The 25,225-nt window shown below is 41.8% G+C and overlaps 1 protein-coding gene across 3 annotated transcripts; it reads left to right on the top strand.

The window, feature by feature from the left end:
* The first annotated feature begins 1,797 nt into the window (after nt 1-1,797).
* LOC133991458 (vinculin-like) lies at nt 1,798-25,036 on the top strand. 3 transcript variants are annotated; one of them, XM_062429874.1, is made up of 22 exons: nt 1,798-2,030; nt 9,037-9,107; nt 10,424-10,574; nt 11,295-11,403; nt 12,279-12,401; nt 13,234-13,394; nt 15,328-15,418; nt 15,499-15,646; nt 15,758-15,911; nt 16,108-16,283; nt 17,098-17,288; nt 18,117-18,316; nt 18,657-18,785; nt 18,896-19,045; nt 19,132-19,240; nt 19,462-19,764; nt 19,860-19,984; nt 20,163-20,348; nt 22,667-22,870; nt 22,955-23,059; nt 23,154-23,273; nt 24,420-25,036. In XM_062429874.1, exons 1-22 carry the CDS (start codon nt 1,863-1,865, stop codon nt 24,438-24,440), a joined length of 3,195 nt encoding a protein of 1,064 aa, XP_062285858.1. In that variant the 5' UTR covers nt 1,798-1,862; the 3' UTR covers nt 24,441-25,036. The 3 variants fall into 3 exon arrangements, with proteins under 3 accessions (XP_062285858.1, XP_062285859.1, XP_062285857.1); XM_062429875.1 differs by adding an exon at nt 21,450-21,635 and having other exon boundaries at nt 23,154-25,036; XM_062429873.1 differs by having other exon boundaries at nt 23,154-25,036.
* The last annotated feature ends 189 nt before the right edge of the window (nt 25,037-25,225 follow it).

Raw genomic sequence — 25,225 nt, 5'->3', positions numbered from 1 at the left:
CAAAAAAAGAAATCTTTCACAGCAACGCTAAGCACCAGTGTTCCAATCATGGCAAATAATCAATCAATGCAAATATACAACAGGAACACAGACAGGTTCAGGAGGAAAAATTGTAGTGTAAACATCACTTTGTTGCTCCGACCAACCAGTGATAAACAACCTGGCTGGTCTTCACGTCATTTTTGAAAGCATACTTCAAAACCTCTCCAAGCAACCTGCTGCAATGGTTTCTAACAAAGACTGTTTGGACAGGTCCACATATACAGACAGTTCTCAGCAGTGCTACTGGAGCCAATCATGGTCCGTCCTGTTCCCCCTCAATTACTCACACAGGCCGGTTTACTTTACTGCTCCTCTACTCTGCGTCAACCCATATATGGGTTTGAGATGCTGCGAGTATGAGCCTTATTCCTCTTTAAGGACAATTCCTAAGCAAGAGGAGAGGAGAAGAGAGTTGATTCACCTCAGTGGACCAGTGTGTCCAGTCTTTCTGGTTTGGATAGCAATGTCTTGTCTGCACCTACACCATTGGACACACACACACACACACACACACACACACACACACACACACACACACACACACACACACACACACACACACACTCACAGCTCACTCAGGGGTCGACTTGTCTTGTCTTGGGGGTATAAATACCGCTGGTTTGCGGGTGGGGTCTCTGGTTTCTCCAACACAGATTCGGATATGAGGAACAGCACACACACTCACACACAAACACATGTACAGAAACCAAATTATCCCTTTTATGCATTTGTTTCTAAATGTATTGCTATCACTTTCACACATCTAATAAGCGCAGCCCATCAGGTCAAGTGAATGTTAAGTTGCTCATGGTGGAGCTTCAGTGTCAAAGCCAGGACGTTGGTGAAGGAAGAAAAAGTCTGTGGGTGCGGGTGCAGGATCTGCAGAAGTCTCCTTCTCCTTTTCTCAGCTGCACAAAGAGGCAAGCTGAATCTCTGGTCTTAATTTAGACATGGACATTGAGGCCTGGAGATATGAACTCCTGACCCACCTTTTAATGAACATAGATCATATGTCAAATGCAGATTTTGAAGCTTTATTTAAAAAAACCTACCAATGCCACTTTCTTCAACATTAATTTAACATCTTATGTGCAGGTGCAGCTCTTGGTCTCATCTCCAGTGTCCTCCATGGTTTCATAGAGGAAGCTGACCTTTTAAAGGCTGCAAAATGCAGCCTCACCACAGACATTATGTTTACAAAACCTAACTGTTGTAGGTGCCCCCTCCTCTCCAAATACCCCTTCTTCATATCTTGGAATCACAATCTCTTCACATGAAGTTACCCCCAGCACTTTCCTTTTTGGGGCCACTGGCATGCATGACGTAATTTGGGAAGAGCTCTCACTTGTATGTGTGTGTGTGTGTGTGTGTGTGTGTGTGTGTGTGTGTGTGTGTGTGTGTGTGTGTGTGTGTGTGTGTGTGTGTGTGTGTGTGTGTGTGTGTGTATGCGTGCGTGCGCGCAGGGAAAGCGTCAGTGCGCACCGATACCGACCGCTTGCCAGCTATATTTCTTCGCTGTGATTGGGCGGAGGGCGGTGATTCCTTCTGTCACGATTTGGGTTGCTCCCACCGGAGGACACCGACAGTCTGAGTCAAGCCTTTACCGAGGTGCTCACCAGAAGAGACGGTGCACACCGGGAGGGGAGACGCGTGAAGGTATCGTGTTAGGGGTTGCACTGACAACCCAGGATTAGTGCTCCTGCCTGTGTCAGGGAGGAGAGGAGAGGAGCGGAGAGGAGAGGAGAGAAAGGGGGGGATCATCTGTGCTGGAGCGACCGGCCGTCTTTCTTCTGTTGGGGCTGCAGTAAAAGTCGTCCACGATGCCGGTGTTTCACACCAAGACGATCGAGAGTATCCTGGAGCCGGTGGCCCAGCAGATTTCTCACCTGGTCATCATGCACGAGGAGGGGGAGGTGGACGGGAAAGCTATCCCGGATCTGACGGTACCGGTGGCTGCGGTGCAGGCGGCAGTCAGCAACCTTGTGCGGGTGAGTCCCGAGTTTGAACCTCAATGGCACAGACTAATGCCTGCATCCAGAGTCATCCATCCTCCAAACTTCATTTCTGGATTCACACTGGTGCAGTGACTGGTCTGACAGTCCTTTTATTCAATCAATGTCATACATTATTAGAAGACACACAGCAGGTCATCGTCCTGTCCTGCAGGCGCAGTTCGTGTAGAGCAATGGTTTATACTTATTTCTCTGTGTGGCTTCTATAGATTTATGGCAGTCCCAGTTTGATCTTTGCTCGCCATTAAAATGATATAAAACTGCCACCCAGCTGACGCTCATGCGTGTTTCACGAGCTCCTGCAGTCGTTTTTTTTTTTCTTTTTTGTGCGCACACACGCATACAAACACACACACACACACACACACACACACACACACACACACACACACACACACACACACACACACACACACACACACACACACACACACACACACGCACACGCACAAGCACATGTACACACAAGCACATGTACACAAAGCATCACAACAATATGTCAAACTATGGCCCGGTTGATAATCAGATGGCTGCTGAACTCAATGAAGTTTGTGGGGCGGAAGAAATGAGTGTTGATTGAATTAACAGGATGCCTGTTTCCCCCTCTCCCTTTCTCTATTCAAACACACACACACACACACACACGCACACACGCACACACACACACACACACACACACACACACACACACACACACACACACACACACATTTGCAGTTGATCCCAATGAATTTGAGAAACTCAGCCTATTCAGAGTAATGACCTCCCCAGAGAGAAGAAAGATCCTTTGGTCATTTATCAGACTCCCACCTCCTCCATTTATTTTGTACACTTTCTTCTCTGTTTTCCCTTTTCCAAAATCTTTGACCCCTGCAGTCATTTTCACCCCATTGTCTTCTCTGTCATCTTCCCTTTCAAGATGACAGTTTCCTCTGGCATCTTGAGTCTAAATGGTGATTTTGTACAGAGAGGAGGAGATTCAGTCTGACACTGATGTCTGCATATGCACTGACTGGAAAAATCAATACAGGCCACATCATTAATGCTGATCCAGGTCGTTGTTATTGATGCTGGGGCAAACGGGCTTCACTCACTCAGCAGGAGGCAGAGGGAAACTCATTTACTCACTTACACTTCAATTGTAGAGACTGCAAAGGAGACAAGAAGCTACTCTGATGATAGTTTGTGGTGTTAATGTAGAGCTTTTGTGGCTCATGAAGGAGCTGTCTGCTCCATTTGGTCAAGCTTTAAACGGATTGTTTTTACTTCTTTGTTGGTCACTTTGGCATTACTATGTGGTTCTCATCTTTATATAAAAATCTGTCATAGTTTGCTTCTGTGCAGTGCTTAAAAGCATTATCTTGGTGCTGCCAGATCCCCTCTGCAAAAAAACCAAGATTCTTGTCACTTAATTGAACTGTCTGTTAGATTTAAATAGTTATTTTAATGTTATGCTGGGATGTAAGGATCAGGTTCTCACTGCAAGAAAATACACAACTAACTGGCTAAATCATTTTATAATATTACTCAGTTATTAGTCATGAATGTTAAAGGGACAGTCCACACACTTTATTTCAGTGTAATTAATACATTCAGATAGTCTAAGGGTAATAAAATAGTTTTACAGTGTTTATTTTGTCAATTGTTCCTTTCAAATATGTTTGACTTGCAGAGAATAAGGTATCCTATCAGCTCCGCAAGGACACATACGGTCATTTTGATAAATATCTCATTATCTGATAATGAAAAGGGCCATTCAGTTTGAACTCACACACTGTGGTGGGTCTTAATGACATATCTCTACTACATACGATACCATCCAACAACAGTGAGTCCTTGATATCCCGTCACTACCAGGAAGACCTCCTCCGTCTCTCTCTCCTAATCTGCTTGTCCTCGTTGATCCTTTCAGTTGATCCATCCAGACGGCAAACAGAAGGAAGTTAATAGCAGCCTCAGGCATGTTGCTGGGTCACAGATGATGGAGATGTCAGGCTACAAGGAGAGATAAGAGCTGAGGACACTGGAAGGGGTCAGACAAAGGACATTTTGGTGGGGATGGAAGGAGGAAAACAAATTAAAGTGATGCAAAGTGAAGATGAAATGTTTAAAAAAGGCCTTTATCGCTCCTCAGCTCTTATATGGAGCCTTTTTATTGCATTCATTTTTGCAATTTTGGTGATTGAACATTTTAGGATAAATGTTTAAACAGTTATATGTCTAATTATGCAGCTGAAGAAGAGATGATGAGTAGGTTTGGTGATAACTGTAGTATAAGTGAGAGTTTAGAGACAGAGTGAAGTGGTTGATAAGGAGGTGTTGAAAGAGAGCATAAAAGGTGCTTATGCACGCTGCTTGTAAAATCAGTAGTGGCCAGTTGCCGGGTAGACAAACTTAATTGGACTTAAAGACACCTAATCCTCAAATACACACACTTCTGAGAGCATAAACTTTATTTTAGAAAGATGATTCATTTCTACACTTAAGATATACAGCCACCATCCCCACAAGCGTCCCACTGCACACTGATACAATTACACTGTTAACCCCATCCAGGGTGGGCTGACTGTGGGGGGTACATAGAAACTAGGTCACTTATACACTTAGAGACACACATGCATAAGATGATGTCAGTCTCAATCTGTCAGAGTTTGTGCGTGGGTTGCGGCTGATTCAACCAAAGATCTGAACGATGCTGTTGCCGTATTTGGTAGAAAGTGTGAGCCTGCTGAAGTTGTGCTGATGAAGGAGCTGCCTTAGTGGTGTTTGTGAAGTATCTGCTACTGAAGGAGGCAACATAGATCCTGAGTATGTCTGGGGGGAGCGGGCAGGAAGGAATAAATAGATTTACCGTCGAGTGAAGTAACAGCACACTGACAGAACAGAGGAGAAATGGAGGGAGTGATGTGAGGAGTGAAACTGTCGACGAGGGATGGGACGATATACTATTTAATAAGTTGATTGTGGTGAATTTCTATTACTCTATTTTTATTATTATTATTATTATTATTATTATTGTATTGTTTTTCACTAAATATGATGTTCACTAAAAATAAATGTGTCCTATTTGTGATGCAACACAAATATTTGATTCTTAATAAAATATGAGTGAAAGTGAATCCAGTATGTTTTAGTGCCATTTCAAGAGGTTTAAGCATATTTGAATGATTATTGGGATAATATTGTCGAAATATTTTGGCTGGGACAATCGCAATAGAAATATTAATAATGTCCCATTCCATCTGTCCATTAAAACTGTTAGGATGGAGAGAGGAGGAGAAGTCACCACTTTTTATTGGTTGCCAACACCCTGCGAGGGAGGGAAAGTGACTCTGGTATCTTCAGACCAGACCTTACCCTCCCAGTCCACCCTGCCCCACCCCCCCTACATACACACCACCTGCCCTCAGACTGGTCTCCCATGTAAAAATCTGCCATCGCTTCTTGTTCACTGGCAGACTCAGGATGAGTCTCCAGCTGTGTCTGCTTCTTCGTCTGCCTTAAATTTACATCAATAAACTGTTGCAAAATTACAGCACTTTTTATTGTATGGTCAAATGCTGAAAAGATTTGTTTATAAATCCATTAGTTGACTCCTAATTTTGCTAATCAGCTTTTATGTTTCTAAAGCTACACTCTACACACTAAATATATTTGTATAAACAGTGGGTTGAAAGACCATGTGATGTGAAAGCGGTTGTACAAAGCGAGGAACCCATAGAGAATTATCACCCAGTTCCTCTCAGCTTTACATGTTGTTTTAGTGTCTTTCGACTCTTTGTTTTGGTTTTGCAGCCTGCAACTATGTTGTTTTTGTTGACTCTCCTCAGAGTTAGTCACAGTCGCCACAGGCAGCTGTTTTCAGCCAAAGAAGCTCTGCTCCACTGTACGCCACCTGCTCTGCAGGCAGATACAGTTAGCAGCTAGCTGTGACCATAGTGGAGTATTTAGCAGCTAAAGAGCCATATTTCCTTTCAGCAGTTCATAGAGATCAAAGGCAACTAAAAGAAGAGCGAATACTGGACATACACAACTCCAAATCTGTATGATTGATACTGTGATGTTTAGCTTGTTGTGGAGTTCTTCTCCCAGTGGCCAAAATTGAATAATGCAGCTTTAAGATACAATTTTAAGTTAAGATAAGATAAGATTTGCTGGGTACAGTTGTACATATGTGCAGATTTGCTACTTTCCCCCAACATTTACTGTTCTGTTAATGTGCATATGGTTTAATTGTGACCTTCCAATTTAATCTGGCACAGTACATCAAATGGTAACATTTATAATAAAATAAAACAAATAAATAGACTGTGAATACTTAAATTTGAAATAGCTATTTTGAGACTTCTGGTTCTGGTAATTTGGAATACTAATAATACAGATATTAAATGTAAATAATATAATTAAAAATTATTACGTAAATAATATATTCAAAAACAACCAAAACAGTATTTTGGGGTAGTCTGTAGATTTAGCAGGCGGGTTGTGTTTATTTTATTGGCAGCTGTCTGTTTCCTACCAGAGCTGTCACACCTTTCCCTCTGTGCAACCACACACATATAACACTGTGTCCCGCAAACCACTTAACTGCACATCAATTATGCATTGAATGATCGATGCCAAACGTTGCTGCTTACAGGAAACACTGGCGCTCATGCAGCTCTTTTATCAGTCCTCTGATGTGACCGAGTGAGGTTGTCTGGAGGGTTTTGTCAGGCTTTTCTTGTAAAGCTACATTCATCACATTTTGGAGTCGGGAATCTCCCTGTATTTTTTTAAAGAAGGAAATTCACCTCAGATATTTTAATCATATCACCTGATTTTCACAGTGTTTATAAACATTCGTTACAATGTCTCACAGTGACAAATGACAGCAATGCCGGTTGCTTACAATGACAAATTATCATACAGATTTAGATCTATATTAACTTTGTTTAGAAGTAGAAACAATAGAAATAGGAATTCATTTAGAAACAGTAGAAGGGTAAAAGTTAATTCTCCTAATACTCTCTTTGCATGTTGTCTCTTTTACTGTAACTAGAGCGTGTCTTTGTTGTGCTTTGATGCAGAATCACATATTAAAGGTTCTGAACATATAGTTCAAGTTCATGCCTCAAAAGTGAAGCTTGAATGGACCCTTTAAAATTAGTTATTTTTTGTTACATTAGTTGCACAAAGACGAAAAAAGACTCAAAGGGCAACATGTGCTGCATGAAATTCACTTATAATTATATGGGCTATTGATGTATTAGTACAGTTACATTGGAAATTGGATTTCTTGCTGTATTTTGATGTAGGAAGACTATACAGAAGCATGAATGGCTTTAATTGCAAAATTGTGTGCAAAATCTCATAAATAAATCACATGTGAAGGTTTGGATGATTGGATGTCAGTATTCTTTAGTTGAAACTGTTTGAATGATTTGTGTGATGGCTCCTTCCTGTATCTCTGGAGTCGGAAAGTCTATTTACCGACTTGACTGATGTCATCATCTCACTGTAATTACATTTCAAGCATGTGTGTGTGTGTGTGTGTGTGTGTGTGTGTGTGTTATCATGCTCTTGTGTTTGCATGTGCTGAAGGATTCGTTGTGTGTGTGTCTGTGTAAGATAAAATGTAGTGATTTTGAATCAATGAAATGAAAAGCAATGAGAATTGACGTCAATGTCCATATCTGAACTCATTTCATTGTCAACTGTGCAGCTGATTCAGTGTAGACTGACAAATTGAAATGTATAACCACTTACATATTTTGCTGTTTATATGATATTTTATCTTTTCTGTTCCTTAAATATAATAATATCATAATAATAGATTATATATGATATAATAAGATAACAAGTTAAGTGTAATTATTCTATATAAATAACCTAAATAGAGTCATTGTAGGTGAGAGGGTTTCTTATAAATAAATGTAATCTTATAGAACAATTCTCTATGCTTTATTCATTCATTCTTTCATTCATTCATTTTCCAAACCGCTTGTCCTCTCTAGAGGGTCGGGGGGGTGGAGCCAATCCCAGCTGCCATTGGGCGAGAGGTGGGGTACACCCTGGACAGGTCACCAGTCCATTGCAGGGCTAACATAGATTAGACAGACAACCATTCACACGCACATTCACACCTACAAGCAATTGGAGAGTCTCCAATTAACCTAACCTGCATGTTTTTGGTCTGTGGGAGGAAGCCGGAGAGAACCCACACAGGCACTAGGAGAACATGCAAACTCCACACAGCCGGCAGGTTCGAACCAAGAACCCTCTTGAGGCGACAGTGCTAACCACTGCACCGTCTATGCTTTATCTAATGTTTTATTGGCTGTAATACATATGAAGTTGTTTAGTGCTTTATTGTGAGCAACTGAGGTCTACAGAGAAATTCCATTTAGGTGCTCAATGTACTGAAATAAATTTGATGGCGTGAAGACATTAACGTGAACACAGTGTGTGGTGTACTTGGGGGAAATAATCAATCAACTCTAAGAGTGCGTAAGTGTGTAAGTGTGACTGTCAAGTTCAATCTGCTCAGTAAAAAGAAAGTCTATACATTTAACTTTAATAGGCCTGACTCATTGTGAAAAGACATTACACCCCTACCAAATGTTTTCTGCATTGTTGAAGCTTTACTGATAAATCAACACTACGGACCTCCAACTGTTGATCACATGTGGGTGTCTGGTCTCAATAGCCTCTGTTGGGTCAAATTAGAGCAGCATAAACGCCTTTCCCCTGACCTGCCCTCATGTAGAATAACCTGAGCCGAGCGTGCATCGAGCTGCTTTCCCTCGAAGCTTGAAAGATATGACATGCACGCATGGTTGAAATAGGTGTGAATTGATACACACCCGTTCACCCTTCTTACTATTAATAGAGCTCTCTTGAATTGCCACCAATACTTTATAATAATTTCCTGTCTTGCTGCGGTTAATGATAATAAAATGAATGGCCTATTTACGTGTGTGTGTGTGTGTGTGTGTTGCAGGTTGGGAAGGAAACTGTTCAAACCACAGAGGACCAGTTAATGAAGAGAGACATGCCTCCTGCCTTCATCAAGTGAGTCTCTGAATCACAATGCGTGCTGCTTCTGTCTCTCTCTCTCTCTCTCGCTCTCTCTCTCTCTCTCTCTCTCTCTCTCTCTCTCTCTCTCTCTCTCTCTCTCTCTCTCTCTCTCTCTCTCTCTCTCTCTCTCTCTCTCTCTCTCTGTCTTCGCCCACTTTCACTCAAATAAATGCGCAGTGACAAAACTATAGAAGTAATCCACTTCATCTCAACAGACAAAGAACTTGTTAAAAAGAGAATTCCAGGCAATTTAATGTTAGGAAACGTGGCTACATTCCCAGCTGCAACAAAGAGCCACTTCTGAGGCCTCCGCTCTGCTGTCAGAGTCCAAATGCGGGTGACTGTCCAGCTCCAGCATCCAGACTGCTGAGAGGCTGTTTGTTGTTTTCCAGCTTGCATCCAAAGAGCTGACATGAAGTCTGGGTGCTGGCTGAGAGCTGCTAATCAGCAGTCCAGCGACTCAGACATCAGCCTGTGTTTACTCGTGTGTACGTGTGTTGCATTTAGTGTGTATATTCAGGCAGTCTTAAAGTCGTTATTGGGTGTTAAATATCTTATTTTTAAGGCTTGTTCCTTCCCTGATTTCTTTTTCTGTTGTTGCTTGTTTTTCAACATCAAATTTTACTTTTAAGAAAAGAGTCTAGACGGTGAGTAGATCTCAAGCAAATCCACATGCCGCTCAGTCAAGCTGGCTCATACATACACGGGGTAGCACACCATAAATCTCACTCACAGGGCTTAGGAGGGGGCATGTGGGAATGTGAACCTGCCTAAAAATAGATGAACCAGCAGCCATCGATACTCTGACCAATGGGGGTCAGAAAGAGTAGGGACTTGGCTTTATTCAAGCACTCTTAAAATTCATCACCTCCTTCAGGCTCAGCTGATCATTGATCTTTAAGCAACAGTTAATCTTCGTTAGTACATGAAAGCACCACTTCATCACTGTTAAACTGAAAATCTGCATATTACAAATGAGTTGAAATTTAACATCATTTCAACCAGGAATAACTCTAAACCTCTAATTTAACGAAAAGTCAGTATCTTTGCACTTTTAGATGAAGGGGATACAGAGTTTTTTTGGAGCACTTCATTGTGAAAATCTGTTCAAATCTGATGCACAACATCACCTAGACATGACACCGTGTAAAGTGTGACACCATATGTTGTTCTCTAGGGAGCAGCTTTCTGTGGCAGATGCTTCAATTTTCTTTGGTAGATCTGGTTTGCAAGGTGATAAATTCCTGTTAGTAGTTAATGTATGTGCTACTGTAGGTTTTATGTCCTAAGCCAGCTGTGTGTTTTTTCAGGGTGGAGAACTCATCTTCTAAACTCGTCCAGGCAGCTCAGATGCTGAAGGCAGATCCGTACTCTGTCCCCGCACGAGATTACCTGATCGACGGATCCAGAGGGATATTGTCTGGAACGTCGGACCTGCTCCTTACTTTTGATGAAGCCGAGGTGTGTGTCTGTGTTTGTTTATCACAGCATGTCAGAATCAGAGTCACTCTTGTTTCAGAGGTGCAGTAACTTTCAGGGAAATCAAGCTTTATATAGCTGCACAGAGGAAGGAGAAACCCAGCTTAAAGCAAGTCTGTAATTGAGTCTCAGATGCAGCCAGATCTAATCATTGGGATCAAATGACTTCCCTCTGTCATAACTCAGGATGTGTGTGTGTGTGTGTGTGTTTGTATGTTTGTGTGTGTGTTTGTGTGTTTGTGTGTGTGTTTGTGTGTGTGTGTGTGTGTGTGTGTGTGTGTGTGTGTGTGTGTGTGTGTGTGTGTGTGTGTGTGTGTGTGTGTGTGTGTGTGTGTGTGTGTGTGAGTGAGTGAGGTTACGGTATGTATGAGCTCGCGTGTTGGGTGTTTTGGATGTTTGATGGCAACTCAGTAAGTGGGATCACATTGTGCACGTGATAATGCTCACCATGTCTCATCACTAGCCTCATTTTTGAAAGAGCAACTATTTAGTCACAAGACACACATCACAAGACTGTACACACACACACACACACACAAAGACACCACACAAACACACCAGGGTATCTTCAAGCTATCTTAAAAAGCTCACGTACACATTTAAAGAGTTGGACTTTAACAGACGTTTGTCCCTTATCATTCTTAGTCTTTGTTTAATGCCAATATTTCACCTGCTTATGATTATGTCTGTGTCGTTTTTTAGGTGCGTAAGATTATACGTGTGTGTAAAGGTATCCTAGAGTATCTGGCGGTAGCTGAAGTGGTGGAAACAATGGAGGACCTCATCACCTACACCAAGAACCTGGGACCAGGTCAGCAGGAACTGTTTCTGACCTGTAACTGCACCACTCAAAGCATGTTGTGCTTCAAAGTTCACGGGTTAAGTCACATACTGTGTGCTTGAAAGGGAGAGTCACAAGGCCCCTTTCACTCAATAAAAGCCACAGTTCAGAAACTATTTAGACCTACACATTTTTGCCGTTTTCATATACAGTTTTAAAATGTGTGCATACAGCTGCTTGTAGGTTTCATATACTATATTTTAGAGAGCAATGCATTGTTTAAATGCAGTGTTTAGACATTACCAATGGGAGCCAGTCAAAAATGACCGTAATACATACAGAAACCCTATTCAGTTTAATCAAAATTATGGTATATTAATATAACAGTAAAATATGCCTATTTTAGGGATCCACCTTAGTCTAACTGCATTTTTGTAGAAACACGTTTCACATTTTGGATAAAGTTGTGATCCAATAGACTTTACTGGCTATCACTTTTAATTTAATGATGTAATCAAAATAGAAAGCTACCACAAATGGCATAAAATTTAGCATCAGTGTTGATGTTTTTTACGATGAAGCCATGCAAATCAGCCTGTGTTGTAAATTATCCTCTGAGCAAAATTGCTCCTCTGACACTAAGATGCTGTGGTTAAGGATCAGCCAGGCAGGAGAGTAACAGGCTATTTATCATCAGAGCTAAAAGGTCAATTGTGTTGTCAGTGCACTGCGGCATAATGAGTTGGGGGAAATTTGATGCCAAGGTTTTTTCACACTTGATGGATGCTGCCATTGTATGAGATCAGTCAATTGTGACGTAGTGATCTGTTTGCATGTGTTGGAACTACTCAGCTGGTGAACACACTAGAGGAGGCATCTGATTGTTCAAGTGTTTCTTTCCTCAGGGATGACCAAAATGTCAAAGATGATTGAGGAGAGGCAGCAAGAGCTGACGCACCAAGAGCACCGACAGATGCTCATCAACTCCATGAACACTGTCAAAGAGCTGCTTCCTGTTCTTATATCAGGTGTGTGAGTGTGTTTGTGTGACTGTGTGGGCAAACGACAGTTGCAGGAAAGAGCAGGTCAGTGAGCATCCAACAGTTGTTATAGCAACGCTTAAAATTACAGTCATTAGCTACACCGCCCACAAGCTGCCGTCTCTTGAACTGTATGCTCCACCAACAAAGAAGAGAGCACTGTCACAGCTCTTACAAGAACTACACTGAGATGTTGATGCTCCTGTGTGTATGCAATGTCTGAATAAGTTGCACAAAAAGTTTGATTTTGCAAAATCATGACTCATCTTGCAACACAAATTCCCTGTAATCTGTATTCTCATGTTAAAGGATAAGGCCGGCACTTCTCTATATTTTTCTCATTGTCAACAAATCTCATGTGAAGATTCAAACCAACAATTAAATACGAAAGACCGAGAAGTGAACAGCTAGATGGTGAACATAGTGGAGCATTTAGCAGCTCAAAAGTCAGAGCAAAACAGAACTAAAAGGAGAGTGAATACTGGTCTTACATTCATCAGATAGATTGAAACATGTTTCTCAGTGTCAGCCTGGATGTGTAAATATGCAAATTGAAAGCGTGTGCAACTATAATTTCTGTTGAGTGACACTTATCAAAACTGTTGAGCAACCTACCTGTGACTATTCTGGTGAAATCTGGTGCAGTCATGTGTTTTTTTAAGCTAATTAATTTCATCGCTGTTTGCCACACCATCTTTTTTGATAGTACTACTGGTGGGAGCACCAAATACATAGTGATGACTGAACAGCTTTAATGGACATTCTTATATTGTTGTGATGAATTGGTATTTCTGTTTGACTCTTGTGTTTCTGTCCTTAGCTGTAAAGATTTTTGTCGCAACCAAGAGCAGTCGAGGTGCCGGTGTGGAAGAGGCCGAGAGGAACAGAAAGTTTACCTATGAAAAGATGAGCGCTGAAATCAATGAGATCATAAGAGTTCTACAGCTCACCACATGGGACGAAGACGCCTGGGCTAATAAGGTACAACCTGTGTTGCACACAGAAGCTCCAGTTTACTTCATTTTACACCCTAAAAAATCCCCACATAGTTAAATCAAATACTCTCCAAGATTTCACTCTTTACTTTCTGTGTCCACTTTTCTTTTCGCTCGCTAGTATAACTCCTGGTTTTTCTTTTTCTTTTCTTTCTTTACCTTTCTCCTTCATTCTTTTCCTCCCTGTAGAAGGTAAGCCTGTTTCTCTCCCCCTCTGCAGTTTCCAGCATGCAAAGTGTGTATGTGAGAGAGAGAGATGGGAATCTGTTGCCATGCTAATATATACTGTAACTGTCATGCTTTATTTAACAGTAAGTGTGTCATGTGTTTTAGTCCACTGTTAGCTGATGTGATGATGTACTGCACATATACTTCATCACTTTATTGTTATATGTGCATCTGTTTGTCCTGAGATGTTTATTTAAGTGAAATGCTTGAAACAGATGAGAGCCATTTAAGAGTTAATAATTAAGCTTAATAATGTATATATACATTATTTTTTAACAATAACTGCTTCTTCAATCAGGGTATTATTTATTTGTTGTTGCTTCTGTGCACCATTTACATATAATTGTGCCCTGTGTGTTTGTGTGTGTGTGTGTGTGTGTGTGTGTGTGTGTGTGTGTGTGTGTGTGTGTGTGTGTGTGTGTGTGTGTGTGTGTGTGTGTGTGTGTGTGTGTGTGTGTGTGTGTGACGTGTGACGTGTGACGTGTGTGCGTGTGTTTGCTGTGGACATACTGCATATCCGTGTGTGAGCTGTGATAAGCGCTCCCTGTCAGTGTGTGGGAGAACTGCTGGCAAACGAGGACCGTCCTCCTCTCAGGTCATGAATTATAGAAATAAGCTGGTTGATGTCCAGACTCATTCATTATTGATGGGCTGTACTGAACGGTTCCACTTAAGCGTTGCATTCTCCTCTGAGCTTTTTTCCCCCACCTGGTGTAAACAGATATAAGAGTGCGTGGCATTTTAGCTGTAATAAGATAATTTTAATGTCTCATTTTCCCCTTTTATCATCAGTAATTACTACTACAAAACACACATCAGTTAATTGATTGGGCTGATCTGAATTTTTTAATGATTATTGGTCCCACTTAAAGAGAAAATTTGATTGTTTTCAACCAGCATTGTATCATTATGATGTGGGTAGTATACACAAATGAACAACGTTTAACTTCTTTCCATATTGCCTGCACCCAGAGTACCCCGCCCATTTGCCAGCAAAACTCTGCTGAGTGACGCATTTGCATCATCCGGTATTGCACATTTCTACTAGATGACCTAGTTTTAAGAAATCCATCATATTCATAGTGGGAATTTTTCCTTTAACAACACAACATAAAAGCCTGAGTTGTTACTAAGGACTGTATTTGTGGATAAAAATCATGTATTTCTGCTTTACAAATCAGTAACACACATTATTAAAAGTAACATTTGAGTGGCCAGGTTGAGATTCCACGATTAAATTAAAAACTTTGCATATAAATTTACACATACATTTACCTTACAAATAGTCCCCTGTTTGTAAATCAAGAAGAAATTGATAATAATTAAATCTATATATTACTGAGATCCTTTGCTTTCAATGATAAGACTGGTGCTATATTATATGTTTCTTATTGTCAGAAGTTGGAAAGTAATGAGACACAGAAAATGCATTCTTGGTTTTTGTCTTTTCATAGGACTTTTTGAGAGGAAAAAAAAGGTACCAAGATAACACAAGATAACACTAACGTTATGCTTTCTTGTAGGCTCTTGTAGGCTCACAAACTGCCAACCTAGAAATGATTTTTATTGAGAATTATAGCAAGTAATTACAAACAACTCTATATGTACAGAACATCGTAATGTACCTTTTTATTTAAAGCCCACTATTGTTTTGACGAAGCCATTCACAATGCTTTGTTTTCTCTCCTCAGGATATGGAGGCTTTGAAGAGATCTCTGGCTTTGATTGAGTCAAAAATGGCACAAGCTAAAAGCTGGCTCAGAGACCCCCACGCACAACCAGGTTACTGAGTTTTCTTTTTTTCTCTGTCAGTCAGCTCTCTTGATGTTATTCCACAATCTCATCCTGTTTCGTGCCCCTAGGAGACCCCGGTGAGGTTGCATTGCGTGTGATACTGGATGAGGCTGGTAAGGTGGGCGAGCTGTGTGCTGGGAAGGAGAGGAAGGATATACTGGCAACCGCTAAGGCTCTCGGACAAATGACGGACCAGATCGCAGATCTTCGAGTCAGGTAGCGTGTTTGTTTGAGAGAATGTGAGTTCTCTTTCTATTTACTTCCCCGTGTTCATATGATGTTTTTTGCCGCCATGTGTCAGCTGTGTTTGTTTGTCGTTTCTGACAGAGGCCAGGGTCCGACCCCAGGATGTATGCAGCGTGCAGGCCAGTGCTCACAGGGCTTAGACTTGTTATTTGGCAAAGTGGACAGTGCTGCTCGCAAACTGGAGGCTCTAATCAATGCCAAACAAGCCATTGCCAGGAGGCTGGATGCTGCACAGGTCAGATAAAAGACACAACAACACAGTAATCCGTGTTAACCCTCTCTCCAGTGAATGATACCAACTTTATGATTTAAGTTATAATATAGATGTAGATGGATAAATGCCTAAAATAGAAACTGTCTGTTGACCTTTAACCTTTAGTAGTGTCTACAGATTGTTAGCTTCCCTTGTGGTGTTTTTTTACTTTCCTTAGGCTTGGTTGGCTGATCCTAATGGCGGTCCTGAGGGTGAGGAGAACATCAGAGCGTTACTAGCAGAGGCCAAACGCATTGCGGATCTATGCGAAGACCCCAAAGAGCGGGACGACATACTACGCTCCATCAGTGAGATCGCAGGCCTCACCGCTAGGCTCGTGGAGCTGCGCAAACAGTGCGTTCTCCATACTATGTCACATGCATGACCAACAGGATTTTGTGAAAACTTTATGTAATTTTTAGACCCTCTTTTTCTAGGCTCAAACTGCAACCCCGTGTCACCAATAGCTGGCATATTTTACCTGCCTGGAAAATATGTTGTTGCTTGTCGACTTTGGGCATCAGTCCTACAATAAGGTTTCTTTTTGTTGTGAATATAGTTTGGAACAGGTGTGGATATGGTGTTCATTCAGTGACTGTGGAGGGGTAACAATTTGAGGGTTATAAATTGTGTAGAACTTAAAGGGAAGTACCACATTAGACTTTGATCTGCTGAATTTCACATTTTAGATGTTTCATATAATTTCTGATGTTGAAGCCAGTTTGTTTCTAAATGACACTGAAGCTCAGTGAATCACGCCGAGATGATTCACCGACAGGAATATATTTTCTGTAATGGGCTTTGAATATTTCAGTGGTAATGAATCTTATTATGGTGGACTGTGCTAGAGGAGCCTTAAATTAATGTTCTGCACCAGAAATGTCTGTGAAAAACACTTGATAGTAGAAATCAGCAATACAAACATTTTATCTTTATTTATGGGTATAGGAGAAACATGATAAATGTTGACCAGAGCAGGTGAAAAAGTAGCATCAGCTTTTGACAGTGGTGTTTCCCTTTAAGAATGGTGTCTAACAGGGAATTGGTGCCACTTCTATCTTTTAATGGGTTATAAGTCTGTATTTAACATCTTGTTTCTACACTACTTGGCTGATGCGCCTTTGTGTTTCCCCCTCAAGTCATATTCCTCTGTCTGTTGCTGTCTCAGGGGTAAAGGCGACAGCCCCGAGGCCCGTGCATTGGCAAAGCAGATTGGGGCAGCGCTCCTTACCCTGCAGTCCAAAATCAACCGGGCTGTGGCCAACATGAGACCAGCCAAGCCTGCCGTCACTTTGGAGGGCAAGATGGAGCAAGCCCTCCGCTGGGTGAACAACCCTGGAGTGGACGACAGAGGAGTGGGTGAGTGGGGTTGAATGACGGCCCGTGGGAGGGATGCTGGAGTAGTTCAGTACAAAAATAAACACTCTGACCTTCTATGCCTTTTGTGAGCGTATGTGGATGATGGAGAGTGTGTGAAAGTGTTCATGGCAGCACCTGGGAGTCTTTTTATGTGTATTAGTTGGCAGTTAAAGGACCCTGAAAGATGTGAGGTGTTTGGAGGTGATTCAGACTGCCACGTGTCTCAGTTAAAGTATAACTGTGCTGTGCTGATGACTGATGCCATTTCCTTAAATGCCCACAGTGATGTATTTTAAACATGAATCACTGAATGACTAATGTTAATACGTTAATACTTAGTCATTCAGGGGGCACTGTATTGTTTTTGATGCTTTGTTTTATGCCTGTTGCTACATTTCTGTTTTGTCATTTGATTGTTTTCTCCCATGCTTCTCTATGGGAACAGAGTATGAGAGACTACAGTGGAACACAGGTACACTGCAGTCTTTATGTTTTCTTAGAAGATACAACTGAACTCTATAAATACACATTACTTAATGACTTCCTAGAAAATGTATTAGGTCAGCATGTATCAAAATACAACAACCACAATTTACAAAAAGATATACGAACCACAATAATTTCTCATCATTTCCAAAATTCCCCTTTTCTACTTACTCATTAGATCATGTTAACCAAATAATACAAAAGCACCAGATGCGTTCAAAGTTACAGTTAGCACCATGTCTAAATAAGGACCTGTAATTGTTGGTTAATATTGAAGAGCAGGGCAGAGAAATATCAGTTATACAAACTTGAGAATAACCTCTGACCGGTTTCTATCCTCAGGTCAGGCAGCGATCAGAGGAATGGTTGGAGAAGGGAGGAGGCTTGCAGGAGGCCTGTTAGGCCCTTATCGCCAGGATATGGCTGGACGCTGCGACCGAACAGAGGCCCTAATGACATCTTTGGCAGACATGGCTGGCAGGGGTGAAGCTGAGGCGCCTCATGCACGAGCGACAGCCGCACAGCTACAGGACAGCCTCAAGGTAGCTCAACAGCTTCATAATCAAACACACAAGCTGAACCTTTTATATGCCGCTGTCATTACAAACTCATGTAGTGCAGACAAACATTGAACTAAATTTGAATTCTGGTAGAGATCATAAAAATTCAAAATTTTCCCTATATATTAGAATGAATTTTGGGAAAATGTGAAAAAAATTATGCAGAATTCATAGAATATTTTTGTCATTTGGTACCATAGTGCGGAGTCCTGGTTTTGAATATTTCACCTAGTATAAATATGATGAACATTGGTTCTTGATCACTCAAAGTGTTGGTGCAGAGCTCCACCTGGTGGTTAACAACACACTCTACTTCTACCAGGACCTGAGGCAGCATATGCAGGAGGTGATGACCCAGGAAGTATCAGATGTTTTCAGTGACACCACCACCCCCATCAAACTGCTGGCTGTGGCTGCAACTGCTCCTCCTGATGCCCCCAACAGGGAGGAGGTCAGTATCTAAATGCATCTAAATGTTGTGTGTGTAAAGAAAATGAGCCTAAATGAACAGAATGATTGTGTCTTTAGTCTGACTACACCAATGTTAATGTTTGTTTGTAGGTTTTTGAGGAGCGTGCAGGGAACTTTGAGACCCACACAGGTCGGTTAGGGGCAACCGCAGAGAAGGCGGCTGCTGTGGGAACAGGCAATAAGAGTACAGTAGAGGGAATTCACGCTGCTGTTAAACATGCCCGGGAGCTCACGCCACAGGTGCTTCTGTTTGTTTTGCATGATTTCCTGCACTGATGAAATATTTCTATTTTCTATCTGAGTGTGACATGTTTGTTGATGTCCAGGTGACCTCCGCTGCTCGGATCTTGTTGAAGAATCCTGGAAACAAAGCGGCGTATGAGCATTTTGACACCATGAAGAATCAGTGGATCGACAACATTGAGAGACTCACAGGTGAGACTTCCTAGTGTTTCCTATGTAACGTAAAATTTTGAAATTGTTCAATTTGTCTTCAAAAAGTTATGTAATATACATGCACATCTGGAATAAAAAAGCAGGTGCTGAACCAAATTACAGTTCAATTTTGTCTTGAACAAATAGATTTTCTTCCAAACTTGAGATATTTGAGATTTAGAGAATTCAATTTGATACATAGCTTATCTCTGTTGGCACAGGTCTGGTGGATGAGGCCATAGACACCAAGTCTCTGTTAGATGCCTCTGAGGAGGCCATAAAGAAAGACATCGACAAGTGCCGAGTTGCCATGGCAAATGTTCAACCCCAAATGCTTGTTGCCGGGGCAACAAGCATAGCAAGACGAGCTAACCGGGTCCTGTTGGTGGCTAAGAGGGAAGTGGAGAACTCTGAAGATCCACGGTTCAGAGACACCGTGAAACATGCATCAGACATCCTCTCACATACCATCTCACCCATGGTGATGGATGCTAAGGCGGTGGCTGGGAACATACAAGATAAAGGTACAGGAATAAACACATGCTCAAAACTCTGTATGACACAGAGTGATTCTTCCTGTTGGTCACACACTTGTTCTCCTGGTTCCTCTCCTCCTCAGCTCTGCAGAAAGCCTATCTGGACTCCTGTCTGAGGATTCTGGCTGCAGTCGGAAAAGTCAGAGAAGCCTTCCAACCTCAGGAGCTCGACTTCCCGCCTCCACCTCCTGACCTTGACCAGCTGCATGTAAGCACATAGTCTTTTTTGATACCACCAACACCAAAAGTGAGATATTTTTTAATCACACACAGATGAGCTTTAAATGTGACCTTGTCTGAAATATATGCTACACCTCTCACACTCCTCTTTCTCCCTAAACTATCTATAGATAACATATGTGTGTCTATATGTGTGTATTTTCTAGGTTAGCGATGAGCAGGCGCCGCCCAAACCACCCCTGCCAGAAGGCGAGGTGCCGCCCCCTCGGCCCCCTCCTCCAGAGGAAAAGGATGAGGAGTTCCCAGAGCAGAAGGCTGGAGAGGTGCTCAGTGAGCCCATGATGGTGGCAGCCAGACAACTGCATGATGAGGCTCGCAAGTGGTCCAGCAAGGTCAGCACATACACATGCATGCACGCACACACACACACACACACACACACACACACACACACACACACACACACACACACACACACACACACAGGAATATGCAGTTTGCGTACTTTCTCTCTGTTGATTGGCAATAATAAACTTGAACAGTGGTTAAATGAAATCATGCTTTCTGTAAATATCTGAATTTCCTTAAATCATGTTGATCCTGAAATGCGGACATCAGTGGCTCGATTCCATTTTCAGAGGGAAACCTGAAACTGTCATCTGATCAAAGTGTCTGGATGTAAGGCCATTATTGGTTTAATACACATGCACACTCACATGCAAAAGGAATATGAAAGAGTCTTCAAAGCTCCTCTGTGGAGAGATGATCCAGCTTCACATCTTTAGTACTGAAGAGTAAGAAGACTGTTTGTTTCCACTCCCTTTTGGTGTCTATGTATGTTTTTATGTGTGTGTCCAAGTGATTATGTGTGGAGGAATAGTGAAATGATCCAGGAATGCCCTCTCAATCTATTTGTGAAGTTCATAACCATTTCCCCCCTTTGTAGCACTCTTGACAGTTTTTCCACACCTCTTTCATGATCTATGCATCGGAGGTGTCTTTGGACACCAGGCAGAAAATGTGTCTTGTAATAGCACTAATTTTCTCGGCAAGCTGCTTTATTTATAAATATACTGGAAAGATGGATGCCAACCACTGGTCTTAGTTACAGTTAGACCTGCCCCAGAGCAGAGCACAGCATTCAACTGCTACCTGCCAACACCAGCTCCCTTTTCCTCTCTTTTTTCTCTCTACCAAAACCATCTTTGCCTGTGCGTGCAGTTTCACCTCCCTTCTCCCTCTTCCTTCATACCTGTATTTGCTTTTCCTCCTTCCTGTAAATCTCCTGTCCTCTTTTCTTCCATCGAATGCCTCTCATACTGTACTAAATGCCTACTTTTCCCATGCTTCCTTCCCTCCTTCCATCCCGGGCTTTCTCCTTCCTCTTCTTCTCCACATTCCTCCTTTTTTTCCACCCTCCTTTTGCCTCCCTCCCTTTCCTTTCCCTTCCAATCGATTCTCCTCCAACCACCACCAACAATCCCACCCCATAGCCCGCCCATCATGAGGATGAGGAGGCAGTAGAGGAGAGGGAGGTAGATGATGAAGATGAGTTTACTGATGGTGAGGATGACTATGAGCCAGAACTACTGATGATGCCCTCCAACCAGCCTGTCAATCAACCCATGCTGGCAGCTGCCCAGGCTCTCCACCAGGAGGCGCGCAAGTGGTCCAGCAAGGTCTGCTTACATACATGCACATGGGCACACACAAACAGCTGTGACCTGCTGTTTGACCCCATACACACACACACACACACACACACACACACCAACACTTCCATGCATGCAAACACCACAAAAGGAAATACCTGCAGGACGCAGAAACACCCTCTTGGAGCACTAGCTGACAGTCACTGCCCGTACGACCAATGTGCTCTGCATCTGCCACTACCATGGAAACCTCCAACCAGCTGTGGCTGCTGTTTTTACGGTTGTTGCATCACACTCAGACACACAGGTTATGCTGATGCTAAGGTTGCACTAAAAGTCAAGGATTGTTGGAATGGCAAGTTTGTTTTGTTGCACCACGCGGATAAACTGGTACTGGCTTCACAAGGCCCTCCCTTAAGTTCATGATTAGGTTAAGTGGTTTAAAGGAGGAGCCAGTCGCTCCGTCTCACTATTGCTGTTTTCAATCACTCGTTTTCTGGTCAACCTGTGAAGCCAAGGATGACAGTTTTCCCAAAGACTTCTCAGTGATGTAACTTTGACGTTAGACTGCCTGCCTGCTCTGATAACCAACTTCTGCTTCTTAGTGTCAGGGTGTGTATATCAATCACTGCCACTGTGAACATCACCTCATGGTTACTAACCTAAAGCTGGCTGTGATGTGAGGGAGACGGTGACAATTGGTCAGTCTCAACACTGTTTCCCTCCAAAACAGGGATGTAAAATTCATAATTATCTTCTACCATGAGGGTTGAAGAATGTGTGCTAACTTGCACTGACACTGCATGAAGCTTTCTGCTAAAAGATGCTTGTAATTTTAATGTTTTATTAAAACAAAACATTAGCATTTGCTCAAGTGTTTGATAACACTATTGTCATAATTTTACAATCAGTATTATCAAAAAAGAGTGTGGAAACATGTCACATAGAATATGTTTCCTTTGCATTTTCAATTGTTATCTATAGCCATGCTCTTTTCCCCAGCATCCTGCTCACAGCTCTTACTGCTCCTTCCATTATACCACCCCCTCCTTTTGCAGGGTAACGACATCATTGCAGCAGCCAAGCGGATGGCCCTGCTAATGGCAGAAATGTCTCGGCTGGTGCGTGGCGGCAGTGGGAACAAACGAGCACTGATTCAGTGCGCCAAGGACATCGCCAAGGCCTCGGACGAGGTGACGAGACTGGCTAAAGAAGTGGCTAAACAGTGCACTGACAGACGCATCAGGACTAACCTGCTGCAGGTGAGGGTGCACACATACAGATGCAACCACATGCTGAAAAGTCTTGTATGGAAAATAATGTATGCATTTTTTTCCCCTCTGAAGGTGTGTGAGCGGATCCCTACTATCAGTACTCAGCTGAAGATCCTCTCTACTGTTAAAGCTACTATGCTGGGACGAACCAACATTAGTGAGGAGGAGTCAGAGCAGGTAAACCCACAAGATCATATTAATGCATCCCTATGATTGTCTCTTTTGTTATTTAACCCCTAACTGCTTCATTTGTAAATGCCTCCTTGACCAGGCCACTGAGATGTTGGTCCACAACGCCCAGAATCTGATGCAGTCGGTGAAGGAGACTGTCCGAGAAGCAGAAGCAGCTTCCATCAAGATCCGCACAGATGCAGGATTCACCCTCCGCTGGGTACGCAAAACCCCCTGGTACCAATAAACAGAGCTGATTAATTAAATGAGAAAGCACACAACTTGAGTAAAAGTAGCAAAGTGCACATTCACTGTGAGTGAACATGTGCACCTTTTCAAAGAGAGAACTGCAGGTGATTTCTTTCCATCCTCCACTGTAGTTTGTACCAGAAAGCTTAGGATTTGGTATCAACCAGGTTTCATTTATTGGAGTGAGTTCAGCTTTGGCCCTCTAGTTCCCTTTATCTGCAACTGTGGAATCACGCAGGCTAATCAGAGACAGTTTTTAATATATATTTTTGGTAGGTTGTGTTACAAGAGTTTATCCAAATCCCAGGTATATATTTTTTGCATGAAAATGTTTTTCTATTTTCTAAACAGCAAAAATACGACATTAAGATATGATGTCTTTAGAGGACATTTACTTTTGATTCAGTTTTGTCGGTGAGTTTCTTATCGTCTCTTGTATATACAGTAATTATTTGTTTAATGAGCAACACTCAGCTATGAGCTTTATTCACTGATTCTGACACTAAAGTGCGGAGCCTTGTCAGGGCTGACAAGCTCTCCTCTCGTCATGTTTACTTTTAGTAATAACACTGTTCTTAATTGAAGATCTGCCAGTGAATTCAAAGGTGAGACATCATCACTGCTGTCCGGTGATGTTTATACTTGAACAACTAAAAGGTCTTCTGGATTTAAAGTGTTATAACTCTTAGGCAATTATACAGTTTAAAACAGATGATATACTGTAAAAAAATTTTTAAAAGTATGATTGTCAGTAAAAAGGCAGGTTTATGTGATTGCTGGAAGGTAGATATGAAGTTTTCATTTGACTGTGGCAGTAAGGTATAATTCAAGGATAGCTGTGATGTTTTAATGTGTGTTTGGAGTTATCTGTTTTAACTTTATTTAACTTTCACAGTGAACAATGCCAAAGGATTTGTTTTACGTTACTGTAAATTCTTGAAATACTTAAATCCAGGTTATTAAAAACAGCAAACAAGGCAGACTTTTATTTCTTCGGAGACCCTGGAGTTCTTTCTGAAGTCTGTTATTTTCTACAGGGTTTTATAAATACTTGTTGTGCTTTGTTTCTGCACTATCTCTGTAACAGTTGAACTGTTTGGGATTTTTCTTTTCAAAGGTGATCAAAAAAGATGATTAAGACAGCCATCCTGTTCTTCTTCTCCATGTGTATTCCCCCCCTGAATCCTCTGACGCAACACATGAACACAAATATTCAAGACAACCCAGGTGGTTTGTGAACAAAAACACCCTTTTTATGTAAACCTGTTTGTTTGTTTTTTAGATCTGAATCAGGAAACTATTTATAATGAGTTTTCGTTTGTAGTTATTAGTGTTTTCATTGGTAACTAAACATGACATTTTCTTATGCTGTCAGTTGCTTCCATTCCTCAAACAGCATATCATCTAAGTTTATAAAATATTTTTTATAATATCTGGGAGAATTTAACTGTTAAATGGAGAATCTGTAAGTGTGAAGCCTTTTCACGTGACAGTATTAGTGAGCCGTCCACATGATGGTTAGTGACAGCTCCAAAGAGCAGCACCGAATGTTAACCACAGTTTCAGTTTTATTTGGGCCCACTGAGCATGTAGCAGTCAGTGACCCCTCACTGAGAGCGACAGGGTGTAGTCCTGTGTGTACTTGATGTGTCACGCCCTGAATGTATTCTGATAGCTTCTAGCCCTGCCAACACATCTGCTGTGCCTTGGAAGAATAAAATACTATAATGATGACTAGAGTTGGCCTCTTAATTTGCTTGGCTTACATTATGTAAAAAGATGTTTAACAACTAGTTGTATTCCAGTAATCAATACATGATTAGTGGTCTTGCTCTGTGAAGATGTTCAGCAGTGATTTCAGATAAATACTAATGAATACCATGAATGCAATGTAATGTACATTTTCTTGGCAAACCATCAATT

The sequence above is a fragment of the Scomber scombrus genome, chromosome 12 (genome assembly GCF_963691925.1).
Source record: "Scomber scombrus chromosome 12, fScoSco1.1, whole genome shotgun sequence".
Taxonomy (NCBI): Eukaryota; Metazoa; Chordata; class Actinopteri; order Scombriformes; family Scombridae; genus Scomber; species Scomber scombrus.
Note: the sequence above shows the minus strand (reverse complement) of the source record. Positions and strands in the feature narration are given on the sequence as shown.